This window comes from Pelecanus crispus, chromosome 16, assembly GCF_030463565.1.
Source record: "Pelecanus crispus isolate bPelCri1 chromosome 16, bPelCri1.pri, whole genome shotgun sequence".
Classification (NCBI taxonomy): domain Eukaryota; kingdom Metazoa; phylum Chordata; class Aves; order Pelecaniformes; family Pelecanidae; genus Pelecanus; species Pelecanus crispus.
The window spans coordinates 5736751-5752694 of record NC_134658.1 but is presented as its reverse complement, the minus strand read 5'-3'; the positions used below and the strand labels follow the sequence as shown (position 1 = coordinate 5752694).

At 67.5% G+C, this 15944-nt stretch overlaps 1 protein-coding gene across 1 annotated transcript; it reads right to left on the bottom strand.

Moving 5' to 3' along the window:
- Positions 1–524: 524 nt before the first annotated feature.
- Positions 525–9222, bottom strand: CRYBG2 (crystallin beta-gamma domain containing 2). Its single transcript, XM_075722174.1, is given in 31 exon segments — positions 525–613; positions 758–917; positions 1298–1456; positions 2010–2133; positions 2921–3060; positions 3221–3350; positions 3530–3642; positions 3757–3789; positions 3902–4028; positions 4112–4254; positions 4563–4689; positions 4913–5040; positions 5120–5155; positions 5477–5603; positions 5692–5774; positions 5776–5832; positions 5936–6004; positions 6007–6045; positions 6047–6095; positions 6370–6500; positions 6613–6660; positions 7168–7287; positions 7289–7405; positions 7408–7455; positions 7458–7658; positions 7660–7815; positions 7818–7853; positions 7855–7944; positions 7946–8101; positions 8103–8273; positions 8275–9222. Coding segments are annotated over 31 exon segments (4155 nt in total).
- Between the last annotated feature and the right edge of the window lie 6722 nt (positions 9223–15944).

Here is a 15944-nt window from a genome sequence, read left to right as displayed (position 1 = left end):
CCGGTGCTGCCCGTGGCCCGTGGACACTAGAGGGCACTGGGCTCCCATCCCGGGAGCAGGATTGGGCCCAGGGCTGTGGGGCTGGCGAGGGGCAAGGTGCTGGAATCGGGGGGGCAGCTCCTCGGCGTGGGGGCTGGGGCCAATGCAAGGACAAGGACAGGGACGCCAACCACCCAGGCAGAGCTGGCCTGGACGAGGGGGGCCGTATCTTACACAAGTACATAAATACAGTTTGGAGGGGGAAGCTGGTGGGGAAGGGGCTCTGCCACGCTCTGGAGGGTCCCACGCCGGTCATGTCCGTGGGGTCCTTTGCGAGCTACGTACGGGGCTCCCCGGGAGGGAGGCGGGGTGGTTCCCCCTTGCCATGGAGGGCACCCTTCACGCCAGCAGCCGGGGCAGAGGGGTGCTTGGGGTGCGGCGTGGGTGGGGTAGGAGGCCTCCCGCCCCCGGTGCGGGGACGCTGGCAGGGCGTCCCCGTCCTGCCCCGTGGCGCTTCTGGGTGCGAGGGCCGCGTGCCACCCCCCTCATAGCACCTGGATGTCCCAGATCTGTGTGGGTCTTTCCTCAGCCATGTCCCAAACGATGGCGTGGTCCCGGTCGTAGGATCGGCCACCTGCGGAGCGAGGGGAGGGTTTTGGGAGGGCAGACCGCGCTGCTGATGGCAGCAAAGCGGGGGGTGCCCCATCTCCCAGCCAAACCCCCCATTTTTGGGCGGTCCCTGGGAAAGCAAGCCCCTGTGCCAGCACCCAGGCCTCACCCTTTATATCGAGGATCATGTCCTCAAACATCTGGCTGTGGATCCGTCCCTGAGAATCAACGCTCCAGGTCTGACGCGGCATCCGGGTCTCGGACCACAGCACGGCCTTTGCGCCCTTCCTGGCTGGCCCGATGACCTGCAGGCTCATGCTGGGGGCCACCTGCAAGGAGCGGCAGTGGCCGGGTCAGCCGGCTCCTCTCCATCGCCTCCGCCCGCAGCGAAGGCTTGGAGCTCGGAGGGGTTTCCCTGTAAACGCAGCTGGTTCTGCAGTGGGACGTGGAAAACCTCTCGGTGAGAGGTGAGGATGATGATTAGGGTGATGAAAACCCCGCAGGGGAGGCGGAGATGCCTTCGCATCTCTAGAGACTTGGGGAGGAGCGAATCGACTGCTCTTTGGGGACGAGGCTGAGGTCAGATGCTGGGAAAGGCTGTTACCAACCCTAAAATATCGCTGTGGGGTGGGGAGCGCCTGAGCAGGGGTCCTGCCAGGGGCTCCCCTGGGTCCCACCGCAGCGCTGGCTGTCCCACCTCAGCCCTCACCTGGTTTTTGATCAGCCCATCCTCATAGTACCAGACAGAGCTGCTCTGCTCGCTGAGGCTGGAGACCACCACGCGTCCCGCTTTCATGTCCTCCACGTCGTCAGGGACGGAGAGGTAGAGCTCCAGCTCCCTGCTCCTCATGCGGAAATAGATCCGTCTCTGCAAAGAGAGAAACCTTTTATTTTTTATTTTTTTATTTTTTTTTTCACCAAAAAGCCCTGCTGCCTGCACCTCTGGCCCCGCACACTGCAGCTGGCTGAGGCAGGACCTCACCCAGCCTGCAGTTTTGGGAAGGGAGCACCCGGCCCTCGTCCCCCTCCCCGGGGAGGTCCCCGCCTCTCCCCAGGGCGATGGCTGTCGCCCTGGCCCGTCTCTCGTAGCCGGCACGGCCGGGATGCTGGGGTGTTTTGCAAGGCGCCTGCGCACGGCGAGTGTTTCGCCATCACAGCGACCGCTCCCAGGGCGGGGGACGGGGATCTGGGGGGGACGGTGCCAGGCTGGTGGCACCTTTCGGGGGCCAGAGCTGCCAGCACTACGCTGCTGCTCTCCAGGCCGTGCCCCGCTGCCTCCCCCCGCTCACCCGGAGCCGCTGCCGCTTCTTCCTCCGTCCAGCCATCGGGACTGGCAGCTTTTAGCCCCCACCTGAGCCTCCCGCCTCGGGGTTTTGGGGTTCATCCCGCCCCGAGCGCAAGCGCCCCGTCCCAGCACTCGCCTGGCGGATGGGGTAGAGGGATCCCACGTGCTGGAGCCCGCTGTACGTCAGCCAGTTGGTGATTTCGGTGCAGTCCAGCAGCCACTGGCGCCCTCGGAAGTCACCGTGTTCGCACAGCACCCAGCTGTGGGGGACGGGGTGGGGTGGGACAGGATGGGACGGGATGGGATGGGACAGGATGGGATGGGACGGGACGGGACAGGATGGGACAGGATGGGATGGGACGGGACAGGACAGGATGGGATGGGACGGGACAGGATGGGATGGGACGGGATGGCATGGGACAGGGTGGGATGGGACGGGACGGGACAGGATGGGATGGGATGGTACAGGACGGGACGGGACAGGATGGGACGGGACGGGACAGGATGGGATGGGATGGCATGGGACAGGATGGGATGGGACGGGAAGGGATGGGATGGGATGGGACGGGACAGGACAGGATGGGATGATACAGGACGGGACAGGATGGGACGGGACAGGATGGGATGGGACGGGATGGCATGGGACAGGATGGGATGGGACGGGACGGGATGGGACGGGATGGGACAGGATGGGACGGGATGGGACGGGATGGGATGGGATGGGATGGGAAGGGATGGGATGGGACGGGACAGGACAGGATGGGATGATACAGGACGGGACAGGATGGGACGGGACAGGATGGGATGGGACGGGATGGCATGGGACAGGATGGGATGGGACGGGAAGGGATGGGACGGGATGGGACAGGATGGGACAGAATGGGATGGATTGGGACGGGATAGGACGGGATGGGACGGGATGGGACGGGATGGGATGGGATGGGATGGGATGGGATGGGATGGGATGGGATGAGCAGAGCGCGGTCAGCCCCGGGCAGGCAGCCAACACCTGCCGGCCGGGGGAGCGCAGGGCTGGGGCTCACTTACATCCCGCCTTTGACGCGCACCGACAGCACGTGGTTGTTGAAACCCTCTGCCTGCAGACTCCGCACTTCGTTGTTCAGCTCGATCTCCTTCCCCTCAAAACACTCCAGCCCGTGCAGGAAGATGGAGGGTTCTGAGAAAAACTGCAGGATGGGGCAAGAGATGAGGGGGGCAAGCGGGGAGGGGCGAGCACCCATGGGTGCAGAAGGGCTGCAAGGTTGGAGAGCCAGTGTGGGGGGTACTCGCGGGAGGGGAAAAAGGAGGTTCCTGGGGGGTTTCTGCCCCAGTACTGGCGGCACTCACCACCGGGACCTTCTTCAAGGAGCGGATGGTGGTGGAGGAGAGGCAGCCCATGGCGCTGAGCGTGGGGTACTCGCCCTCGGACAGTACGTGCTGCTCCCCCGCGAAGGCCTGCCCGTCGAACAGGATCCAGCTGGCGGGGAGGAGCGTGCCCAGGCTGACGCAGCCATCGTGGTGGGCACCCATCCTTCCTGTGCCCCCCCCACAGCACCCCTGTCCTGCCCATCCTCCCGGGGAGCCCCCACAGGTGCCTGTGGGTGATGTCCCTGTTCCCATCCCAGCCAGAGGCAGTGAGGCCCCAGGACACCCTACCTGCCCCCGCGGACTCTGCAGGAGCGTGGGATGAAGGCGGTGGGCAGGGCGTCCTGGTCCTCCTCAAAAACAACGTGGTCCCCCAAGAAGTCGGGCTCTGAGAAGAGCAGGATCTGGGGAGGGGGAGTGGAGGGGCTCAGTGAGGGGGGGCAAAGCATCGCCACCACCCCACAAGGGGCTGTGTCACCTGTGGGGGCACGTCCGCCTCCCCGTCCGCTGCCCCTCACCTTGGAGACGAAATGGAGGTTGTGCTCCCCGACCTGGAAGCAGACAGAGCGGGGCTGGTTGGCGTCTCACCCCGGCCCCCACCAGCCCTGCCTGCGGCGGCACCCAGTCCCGGGGCGAAGCGGGGGGGCTGGCCGGCGCTCTCACCTGCAGGATGGGCTGTGCCGAGGCGATGCGGCAATCTGTGGCACCCCAGTCTTCGCAGCTGCGGTACACCCCCTTCTCCAGGATGTACTGCTCGCCCGAGAAGTTGGTGCCCTCGTAGGCCACCCACCTGTCAGGAAAACGTGGGTGCTGGCTCAACACCCCCCTCCCATCCGTCCCCCCGTCCCTGCTCTCCCCCATCCCCGCACTCACACGCCGCTCAGCACGTGGATGGACTGGGTGACGGTGCCGTAGCTGGCCAGCTGCACGTCAGGCAGCGCCTCGCTCAGCTCCACGCTCGGGCCCTCCTCGAAGTCCATGGCCTCGAAGAGGACCAGCGCCGGGTCAGAGAAGTCCTGCGGGGAGAAAGAGCCCCCCCCGAGCCCCTCGGTCTGTCGGGGGGAAGGAGCTGCGGGCCGCGCACTCTCCACACGCGCAGCCGGGGTCCTGCCTGGCCTCAGGGACCCCAGGGAGGGTGGGAGCAGCTCTGGGCACCTGGACCTCTGTGTGTGATGAGTTTGGGGGAACTCAGGCCATGCCCAGCTGCCTGACGCAGGCAGGGAAGGCTGCTTTGGGGGGACGAGGGTGGGACCGGGGTGGGTGGCTGGCTCTCCCTGCCCACACCAGGCCCGTCCCCAAGCGATGCCGCCAGCGCTGCCCTCACCGTCCGTATCAGCCGTAGGGACACCAGCTGCTTGCTGTAGCCGCCCCACTGCCTCCAGTCCTGGTACTGCCCTTCCTCCAGCAGGTACTGGTGGCCGCGGAAGCCCTCCTTCTCGTACCCAACCCAGCTGTGGCACAGGCAGATATGGGCAGTGAGATCTCTGGAGCAGAGGATTTCCACGTGCCGGGACACGGGGACACCATCCACTCCTCTCCAGTGCCACCCTCTCCCCGCCGCAAGCTGCCTGTGGCCATCCCACAGCTCGGGGCAGCTCCTCTGAGCCCTTTCCGGGGGGAACCGTCACCTTCCCAGCCTGCTCCAGCCGGGATCGCCCACCCCACGCCACTCACCAGCCGCCCAGGACGTGCAGGGAGCCCACAGTGGGCAGCGCCGGCCCAGGCAGGCGCTTCAGGTCATAGACGTCTCGGCTGATGGTGAAGCTGCGGCCCTGGAAACCCGTGGCCTCGTAGATCAGCACCTGGGGACACGGAGGGGTGAGCGCGGTCCCACGGCCAGCCCGGCCCCACGGCCTCCCCAGGCGCTGGCCCGGTGCTCACCTGCGGCTCGCCAGGTCTCTCAACGACAGGGCAGCCCTGGAAGGAGAAGGAGCCCCAGTGAGTCCGCAGCGGCAGGAGGGGACGGCACGGGGGCATCCAATCCCCCCTTTTAAAGCCTGAGCTGTTTTTTGGGTCATTTTCATTCAAGAACAAGCTCTTTAGGGCTTTGCTTTATTGCTTTCCTTCACCACTAACCCACAGGAGCGCCTTCCAGAGCCGTGCTCAGCACATTTCCACACTGAGCTCTCACTGATGTTGACTGCAAGCACCGGGAGATGCTCTCGCCTGTCACGCCCGGGGCTGGATGTGTCCCCCAGCACCCCAGTAACCGGTAACGCTCCAGCAGCCAGCACTCACCAGCCTGATGGGGTGCATGGAGCAGATGGATGGGTCCTTTGCTCCCCAAGCCTTTAAATTGGGGTACCCGCCCGGCTCCAAAACGTAGGGGTCATCGTCAAAGAAAGGCTTGGAGTAAACCAGCCACCTGGGGAAGAGGGGGGGAAAGCATCATGCCCCGCTCCAGCCCATGTGGAGCCCACCTGGCGCCCACCCGGCACCGCGGTCCCACTCACAAGCCCGAGTGGACGACGATGGAGGCGGCGGCGAGCGCCTGGCCCCGCGTGCGGGTGTCCTCGGCCGAGTCAGTGAACTTCAGGCCGGGTGCCTTCGCCGTTCTCCTCCGTAAACAGGCTGATCTCAGGAGTGCGGTAATCCTGGCGTGGGGCAGAGCAGCGTTACGGGGGTCCGGCACCCCCATTTGCTGGGTGCTGGGAGAGATAGGAGGAGCGGGAGGCTCGGGGGGGTCCATGCGCTCACCCGCACCACCCTCTTGAAGGAGCCGATGCGGAAGGGCCGGCTGCCGCGGGGGCTGCCCGCTCTGCCCATACCGCCGTCCAGGGGTTGTCGATCTCCACATCCCCCTCGGCCCAGCACGCACTTGCGCCCGTGAAACCGCGGCTTCTCGTACATCACCCACCTGGGAGCGGGGTGGGAGCAAAACGGGGCGGGGGAAAATCCTACTTTTACCCACAGCCCCGCAGCCGTCGGGAGCCTCAGGGCAACGCGTGGGTGGGGATGTCCTGCCCCCACCGCGATGCTGGATTGCAGCCGCAGTAATTAGCACCGGTGGGACGGTCACTCCTGAACCCCAGGCTGGAACCCGACCCGCCATCCCCGGCGTGGGGAGCGCAGGAGCCCCAGCCAAGCCCTCCCTCCGCATCCTCGCCATGTGTGTCCCCTCGCCCTGCTGCCGTTCCCTACCCGCCCTCGGATCACCCCGGATGGAGATGGTGTGCGAGAGCTCCCAGGACGTGGCGTCGGGGACGTCACCCCAAATCTCCCGTTTCTGACCCGCGAAGCTGGCCTCGGAGAAGAGGATGATCTGGGAGGGGGTGACACAGCGGAGAGATGCTACCGTACTGCACCGCACCGCACCGCACCGCACTGTGCCCCGGCCGGCCAGCCCAGCCCGGCCCCCGCCACACTCCCTGTACCTTGCCAGGCCTTGTGTTGATCTTCTCGAAGCCCTCCTTGTCCTCCTGCTGCGAACACCCGATGGGACAGGCGCATGAGGAACGCGGAGGGCCATCAGCTGCACCAGCCATCTCCCCGCAGCCCAGGGAAGCCACAGCCACAGCCGCAGCCTCGCGTCTGGCGTCTGTGAATCCCTCCCACCTCCCCAAGCAGCCACACCTCGAGCATTCCTGCACTGCTGGGGATCAGCCTCCCCGCCTGCCCGGGGACCCTCCTGTCACCCGCCTCGGGACCCTCCCATCACCCGTGGTGGCACCCTCCCATCGCTCAACCTCGTACCCTTCCGTCACCCGTGCCAATACCCTCCATCACCTGCCCTGGTATCCTCCTGTCCCCCATCCTGGTGCCCCCCCATCGCACTGGGGGCTTTCACCCCATGGCTTCTCCGAGAGGAAGCACAAGCCATGTGCTGGGAATGGGGAAAGATGCTCTGGGAATTCAGACCCCACCCCCTCCCCATGTGCCCAGGAGGGGCAGAGCATCTCCCCAGGCACCGCGCTGCGGGATTCACTCACCAGCACATCAACGGGGCACAGGGCCATGTCGCTCTCTGGCTCTTCGGTGACAGACGGGACAGAGCCGGGACTCGAGGCTTCCAGCATGGCCATCTCGGGGCCAGGGTGGTCACCGGGGGCTCAACCCGTTGTGGTCGCCGGGGGTGGGCGAGCCCGTGCCCTCACCGTCCCTGCCGGGCAGCTCGAGCGGGGCGGTGCTGGGGGAGACGAAGCGGCTGTAGAGCACGCTGTTTGTCCAGGGCGCGAGTAGGGCTTCCCCTCGTCGGCCGCAGGCTGCCCCGAAGTGGAGCCAAAGAAGGGGAAGAGCGCGCCATGCCCTTGAGGACCTTCCCTCGAAGAGCACCGATCACTCGCGAAAGAGCTCCACTCCGCTCGGCCAAGCCCCCGGCCACCGGTTTGGCTTTTTCCTCCGCTTCCCACCTGCCTCGGTGTCCCCCGGGAGCGAGCCCCCCCTCCACCCGGCCATTGCTGGCGGTGCTGTCCCTGGGTCCCCCGTGGGAGGGTCCCCGCCGGCGCCCGCTCGGCAGGGCTCAGGTAGGGGTTCTCGATCTCCCCTCCTCCATCCTCAGGGGTCTCCTCCCGCCGCCCCACCGGGCCCCGCTCCAGCAGCTCGCGCAGGGCCTCGGGCAGGGAGACGGGGGCCGCGGGGGGCCACGGCGGTCCTCCTGGATGGGAGGTAGAGCGGTGGCAGCGGCCCAGCGACGACGGCCGGGGCTGGCGCGGGGCCTTGGGCGCCTTCCGCATCTCCGAGGGCTCCATGTTGCGCAGCGTGTCCACCGAAGATCTCCATGTCCACCAGCAGCTCAGGGTCCTCCTCGGTCGCATCTGGGGGGCTTTCGGCCGGCGGGTCGCGGGCTGGGGGCTCAGCGGGGGACTCTGGGCTGCTCTCAGGCTCTTGGGCCATGCTCTGGGGGTCCCCCGTCATCTCACCACCCCTCCAACTCAACCTCAGCCTTCGAAGATGCTGGTGCTTCAGATGAAGGCTCTGAATCATCGCTCATGTCCGAGGAGGGGATTTCGGGGGTGCCGCCAGCTCCCGGGGGGCTCTCTGTCCTCGGTGGCGTGGCTGAGATGGTGCCGTCCCCGTCTGCCGCGCTTCCCTCTCCCCACGCCAGCCACATCAGCTTGGCCGCCGGCGTCCGCCGAGGGACACTGCGGGGAGCTGGTTATACTGGGTTTGTGGGTCCCGGGCCTGTCGCCGTCTCTCAGGGCTGCGTTTGCTGGCGCGGCTTCGGCTTGTGGCGCGTGTTTCTCCCCGGGGAATCCCTCGGCTGGGAGCCCGGCAGCCTCCGCAGTGCCCGGAGAGGCTCTCGCCGCCCGCTGCGGCCCAGCAAGGCTGCTGCCCTTCTGCTCATGGCTCTCCCGCTGCGGCAGGGCCATCGGGGCACCGGCAGCATCGTGCATCCCATTTTGGGCTTCCCTTCCCTTCACCAGCCCCAGCTCAGCCCTGGCTGCATCCCTGCCCGTCCGCAGCACGGTGACGTTCCTGGCCCTGGGCAGAGCAGAGACGCAGCCGGGCTCGGCCCCACACGGGGCACCGGGACCTTTGCTGGGACCCGCTGCAGGGTGCTCGGTGGGTCGGGTGGGGAGGAGGGTGCCGTGCACGTAGCTCTCCCTGTGCACGGGCATCTCGCAGGGGGCACCCACCGGCGGGGGGATCCCACCGCCGCCGGCCTCCGCCTTCCCCCTCTCGTCCTGCCGCCGGGGCTTCTGCGCGGGGGAATACACCTGCGAGAAGATGGGGCCGTGCGCGGTGAAGTCCTTGAGGACGTTGACGGAGGACGAGCGTTCCCGGTGCGTCAGGGTGGTGGGGCTGGCCGCCGTCTTCTCCACGATCTCCCTCTCCCAGGCTTGCAGCAGGAGGGAGACGCGGGAAGGGCTCCCATCCCGGCCCCGCGCGCTCCCCGTGCTCTCCAGCCGCTGCGACACCAGCGAGACCTTCTGGAAGCGGGACCTGCCCTCGGGCCCCGGCGCGCTTGGCACCGCTTGCTTCGTGCTCAGCTCCACGCTGGAGACGAAGCCCCTCTTCTTGGCATGCCGGAATGGCGAATCCATGCCTGGGGACCGGGGAGGGGGCTGCCGCGGGCCCCGTAACACCCCGCGCTGCCGGGCTTGGCCCCTGCGGCCGCTGCACTGGGGCTGGCGGAGCTGCAGGGAGAGAAGGAGACCCTGGGAGGGCTGAGCACAAACCACCCTGCGGGGACCAGCCCTGGACCCCAAGCCAGACCCTAAAACCCCCGAGACCTCCCTCTGGTCCTGCAGAACATTTTGGGGGGGGGTCCCATGAGCACAGGAGGTGGCTTTGGGGCTCTCTGCAATTCTCGGGGTGCTCGTGTCATCCATCCTGGCCCACGCAGGACATGGGGGGCACCGTGGGCCCCTCTGCCCACCCATGCCAATGCTTCTGCATCCAGCGGAGATGGTGGGGAGCTCCACCGTGCTGCCAACGTGGGCTCCGGCAGAGCCCAGCAGGCCGGCACTGCACAGGTGAGTGTGCAGGATCCGGCCAGGCCATGCCATGCCCCGAGCCGTGCCGTGCCCCGAGCCGTGGGATGAGTCAGGCGGGCAGCAGGGCTGCGCCGAGTCAGCAAATGCAGCAAACACAGCAAACAAGCAAGCCCAAAAAGCAACAGGGAAGCTGCTCCGTGGGGAAAAAGAGCCTGGCCAGGACTGGGATCGGGGCTGGGGCAGCTGTGGGGTTCACAGGAGAAGGTGGGGACCTAAACAGCATCTTCACTTGAGCCCTCCTGACTGCTGCTCGGCAAAGGTGGGATGGCTCCGTCCACGTCTGCAGCCCCATCGGCACGAGGAAAACAAGCGGCACTAATCACCCGCCGCTTGCACCCTGATCCAAGCTGGTCCCCAGCACCCAGCTCCCGCGCCCTCCTGTTCGGTGCCGCAGGGTTGGGCACCGCTGTGGTCCCCGGGGTGCAGGACAGGGGACGGGGGACACCCGCGCCGCCTCGGCTGGGGGGGGGATGCTGGTGGAGGCGTCGCTGTGCCGTGGCTGCGTCCCTGCCCCAGAAGGGTTTATTGCTGGGTTTGGGGTTTGGGAAGCAGCTGACGCAGCAGGTGCCGGGGAGGCAGCCAGAAGCGCGCCAGCATCTCCGCATCTCCCAATTAGGAGCTATTTGGTGTCACCGCCCGGCTACGGGGACAGCGGCAGGGACGGGGCTTTGGGCTCAGCCCGAGGACAGCCTGAGCGTGGGGTCTCCCAGCCGGGGACAGGGGACACCTCCCTGCAGGGCTGCTTTCCCCGGGGGACGCCTCGGGCGAGGGCCTCATCCTGCACCACCCGGGGCTGGGCTCCCTCCAGCAGCTGCAGCCTGGGCTTTCCCAGTCCCTAAACGGGGTCGGGGAGGCCAGGGGCAGGCAGAGAAGCCCCGGGTGCAGGCAGCTGCCTGCCCCTTCTGCCAGCCCTCCACGCGCCCTCCGCGTCTTGCTCTCCCCGGCCCAGCAGGTCTTTCCGGTAGAGATAGGAAGAGTTTGTGTCATTTTCCAGGAGGTGATGAGACCTCGTCTGGGACAGCCAGCGCTGCTCAAGGCTGGGACCAGCCTGGGCGGGGCCGCGCATCTGCATGGGCAAAGCCACAGCCGCATTGGCAAAGCCACAGCTGGATCCCCAGGGCCACAGCTGGATCCCCAGGGTCACAGCTGGATCCCCAGGGTCACAGCGCATGCCAGCGGAAGAGGGATGGGTACACTCAGCAGTGCAGAGGAAAAGCTGCTTAAATGTGCTGGGGACAAAGACGGGTGTCAGAGCAAACAGCCAAGAGCGGGGTCAGGGTGAAGGGAGCGCCAGCACCCCAAGCCAGGGGCTCCGCGGTGAAACACGGGGATCCCTGCACCGGGGAAGCTCCTGCCAGGGACAGCGGTGCCAGGGCAGCGTGGTTTGTGCCGGGACGTGGCCCCTCTCTGCCCTGCGATCTTGCCGTCCCACTGGAGCCGGAGCCGCCTAGCATCTGGTTGCACCCTGGGCTTGCTTCAGCACCGGTTGCTCAAGTGCTCACTGACAGTGCCTGGCCCTGCCATGCCCGTGGCCCCAGGGTGGCACCGGGACAGGGACGCCGGCTCTGCACAGCACCGGGGTGCTGGGGGGAGGCAGGAGCTGCTGACTCAGCATCACGGCTGCCTCTCGCCCAGAGCCGGATTTCCAAAGATCTCCAGGTTTGTCTTTCCCACCCCATCCCTGCAGCTGAATCCAGCACTCAGTGCCACCCTGGGCCACCTGGTGCCCCACTGGCCCTGCAAAAGGAGCTCACCCCGGAGCCCTGCTCTGCCTCAGCACCCCATTTATTTTTTAAAATATTTCCTACTGCAATGGTGGGTCAAGAACACAAGGACGTGAGGACACAAGGACACAAGGACAAGACCCTGCAGCCTGCCGGCTGCTCCTGCTGGCCATCCCTGCCCGCCAGGACATGCCACGCTGGATCCCAGCAGTATTGCCACACCAGGGCACCCGGCACGGCTAATTAATCCCCCCTGGCCAAGCAAGCCAACCCGCTCAGCTCGTTTGCTGCCTCCCGTCATCCCAAAGGGTCTCCCAGCACCCATCCTGGGTCTCCCAGCACCCAAGTAAAAGGCGCAAGGTGCCATTTAATATTTAGAAGAGACGGAGGGGCCAAGGGCAGCGGCTACGTCTGCCTTTGAGAAGGAGACCACGGATTAAGCCGAGCCTCAGGCCACATCGGGCTGAGCCCGGTCGCCGCGGGGTGAGAGCGGACCTGCTGCCTTGAGGAAAATCCAGGATTTGGTTTGGGCGGCTGCTGTGTGGGCTGGGGTTCATAACAAGGGCAGGGGAACCGCCACCCCCCCTCGCTGCCCCTGCCCAGCCGGGTCACGGGTGGCCACGTGCCCTGCGGGGAGGAGGAGGACGGGGGGCACAGGGGAGCCCCGTTGTCCCCACAGCCCGGGTCACGAGGCCGCTGGAAGTGGAGGAGCCCCGGCTCGCTCCGGTGGCTCTGGGGACGCACTTTGGTGGCAGGAGCGGGGTTCCAACCCCAGCAGCCCCCCGAAGTTGGGGGCTGAAGCTGAGAGGGGCGGAACTGGGCTCAGCCCCCACCTCCCAGCCCTGTCCCCCCTCCCCGGCCGGTGCCGATCCCAATCCTGGGTCAGCGGGGACCCATCCCAGCACCTGGCGAGCCGGGGTGCAGGTCCCAGCACTGGGCAGCCCCACAGGTGGCAGCCGGGACGGGAGCACCAGTGCCCTCCAGATCCCAGCACCGCAAAGCCTCCCTCCCCACCAGCACCCATGCAAGCCGGGCCAGCCTGGGCAGCACCCCATGCCCGGGGGCCCCCCACCCTCCACCCCCATGTACCTGATGGCTGAGGGTCCCGCCACGCCGGCCGGGTGGCGAGCGGGGTGCCGTGCCGTGCCGTGCCGTGCCGAGCGGGGCTGCGGGTGCTGCTCTCTGCACGCCGCAGCTGGGCGGACCGGCAGAGTAACCCGGTGAGCACCCAGCCCTCGACGAGCACCCAGCCCTGAGCACCCAGCCCTGGCGCAGCAGAGGTTTGGCATTCCTCAGGTGCTGACAGCCGGGGAGCCGGTCAGGCTGGTTCCCCGGCACCCAGCTCCTCCGTTTCCTCCAACTCAGCAGCACCAGGAGGGAGCCCGGACAGCCTGGGTGGCTCTGGCCCCCCCCCCAAAACCCCTGCCTGGCCACCCCTTCCCTGACACCCATCTCGGTGAGGGTGGTCGTAACTTTGGAGGGGATCTCAGGGCCCGGCCCTGCACCGCCAGCATGCCGGGGCACCGCATCGGCCGGGCTTGGCTGGGCCATGGTGCTGGCAAGCTCCCAACACACTGCGGTGATGGGCTGGGGGTCCCCAGGGCCATGATTGCACCCGGATTCATCGGCTGCATGGGGGGTCCCAGGCGGAGCCCCCGGCACTGCAACGCATTCCCAAGAGTCTCCCAGTGCTGGGAAGTTTCCCAGGTCTCGGAGAACTGGCGCGCTCGGGGGGCTTTGTGCTGGCTTGGGGATGGAGCGGGGCTAATGGTGGCCCTGGGCCACCGCGGGAGACTTGACCCCGGGGTGCGGGGCCCTTTCCCAGCAGGGCTGGGAGCAACAGCAGAGCCAGCACCCGCCCTGTATCCTCACCCTGCCCTCCCACTCCTCCCCAGCACCGGCGGGTGCCCTGCCATGGTGCCAGCCTCACCCCAGGGCCACCACTCCCGGCTGCCAGCCCAGCCCAGGAGCCTCCTGGGCCACCACTGGCCCAGTGCAAGCAGACGCAGTTCGGCTCTGCTCGGGGTGCCCCAAGCCACCCAGCTCTGGGTGCCACTGCTCACGTGCCAGGGAAACTGAGGCAGAGCCGAGCTCCCTCCGCACCTTGGCCAGCAGCGCTGTGGTCCGGCCGGGGATGGGGAGCTCGCGGCTCGGCTGCTCTCTGCCCACCGCTGCGCTGGCTTTGCCCGTTCCGAAGAGGCAGCCAGCAGGACGTGGTTGTGAAACCCCCCGGAGAATTGCTGCACGCCCATGAGGACACGTCCCAGGTGGGCGAGGGGCGGCGCGGGCCGTGGGGCTGCAGGAGCGGGGGGCAGCGGGTGCCACAGAGGCACGGCTGGGGCAGGAGGAGGGGGCACAGGTTGCCCAGGCGGACCCTCAGCTCCCTGGGCTGCGGCGGGGGCAGCCGTACCCCCACCAGCACCGGCCCCGCTCGGCCAAAGGGCTCCTTCCTCCACCCTCTGAGGCTCCCTGCAGCTCTTCGGCCTCGGCTCTTGCCTCCTCCTCCGTGCTGCCAGCGGGGATGCCTTTGGTGCAGAGCGGCCACGCTGGCAAAGGCGCCATGTCCAGCCCCGCGGGGGTCCCGTAGCTGGTGGCCCTGGTGGCATCGGGGCCTGCGGGCAGAGGAGCAGCCGGGGGGGTCAGCGGGGAGCCCGGGGAGCTTGGGGACGAGGGGCCGGTGGGGGGGGAGCCCAAGACAGGCAGGAGCAAAGCTGGGTCTGCGGGACAGGCAGAAGCACCCGCTGCCGGATTTGTGGGGCCAGGGGTGCAGGCAGCTGCCAGGGGAGGCGGGGAGGCTCTGCTGCTGGGGGGTCTGCCAAGCCCTCCGCCCTGGGCAGGAGCCCTTGGGGGGCAGCTGGCAGCTTGGCCCCAGCCCCCAGGGACGAGGGGCAAGAAACCGGCCACATCGCAGGGAAGGGAGGGAAGAGGCAGAGGAGGACGAGCAGGGGAGGGAGTGCAGGAGAGGCCAAGCAGAGAGTTTGGGCAGAGCACGATGCCTTTCCTGGCCGCATTCTCACGGAGCCACAGGGACTGCGGCAGTGCCGGCGGCGGCGGTGGGTGCCCGGTGGGCTCCCGGCTGCACCCTGCGGGGCGCTCGGGGTGGATGGGCAGCGGCCGCAGGCAGCAGAAGTAGACGCAGGAGGAGACGCAGAGCAGGAGGTCGGGGACCGCGGGGCCCCGGTTCACGTAGCACAGCCAGGTGCTGCAACGGGGGTGGGGGCTGGCGAGGGGGGGCCGGGGGTCCCCTCTGGCCATGAGACCTGGGCGGGGACACGAGCTGGGACCTGGAGCAGATTTATGGGGTGGGACCCTGCGGACACCAGTTCTTGGCACAGGGGTTTTGGGTTCAAACCCCAGCCCTGCAGCTTGGGGGTCGTTTTGGGAAGAGGAGGGTGGCCAAGGGCCCCCCAGCCTGCAGAGCAGGGTCTTTGGCTGTCACCACCCTGCCACCACCCCAGCCCAGTCGTGCCTCAGTTTCCCCCCTGCAGCAGCATCTGGGGAGGGCTGAGCCATTCCCCGGGGAGCCCAGGGCTGGGTTTGGGGTGTCCCCACAGGTACTCGGAGGTGAGAGGGAGGTTGTGGGGTGATGGGGGACCGCAGCGGTGGCAGCGGGGTCGGTACTCACATGCCAGGAGGGCTGCCCGTCGGGTGTCCCCTTTGGTGCAGATGTCCCCAAACGGTGACCGGACCCGCGTGTCCTCCGGGATGTGCTCGCCACTCCCCACGGCCAGGCTGGGGGGGGCACCGGCCACCGCTTGAGGGGGCTGGGGGGGCTCTGCCACCTCCTCACCCCATCCCGCACCCCCAGACCCAGCGGGCTGAGCACCCGCAGCGGGGCAAGGCTGGGGAGCGGAGCAGGACCCTGTCCTGGCAGGGATGCACTGGGGGAGCGCTTGGGGCTGCGCAGAGCCTGGCCACGTCCCAGTGCCCTGGGGATGGCTCTGGCACCCAGCCCTGGCACCCTGGTGCCGACCCCAACCCCGAGCATGAAAAGCCATCATTGGGGGGGAAAAAACCTGGCATCACAGGAGGGTTGTCCAAATCTGCCAAGCACAAACCAAGGGCCGGGCAGGGAGCAGAGCCGGCGCTGGGGCACATCCAGGCAGGGCAGTGCCCTCGGCTCGGCCCTGCTTCCCCAGCCATCAACAGGCAAACAGGCATTTTTTTCCCCCTTTGCTTGTTTTTGGGGTAACTAAACCCAAAGCAACGGTCAAGCCTAAAGACCAGGTTTGTGGCGTGGGCTGGGGAAGCCAAAGCCTGGCGAGCAAAGCCACGCACCACCCGGTATCACCATGTCCTGATATCACCATGTCCCGGCATCACCGTATCCCGGCACCGAGGAGCTCTGTCCCCGCCAGCCGATGCTGTGCCCCTGTAAAATGGCAAAGAGTGAAACAGGGGCGATGGCAGCCCCGAGGCAGAGCGATGGGAGCTGGGTCTGCAGGGGGAGGCGGAAAGGGCAGAAGAGCCAGCAGGGATGCCCATGCATGGGGACGTCCCCATGGGACATGGCAGCGCGGTGGCTCCTACCTGCTCTGCTCCGGC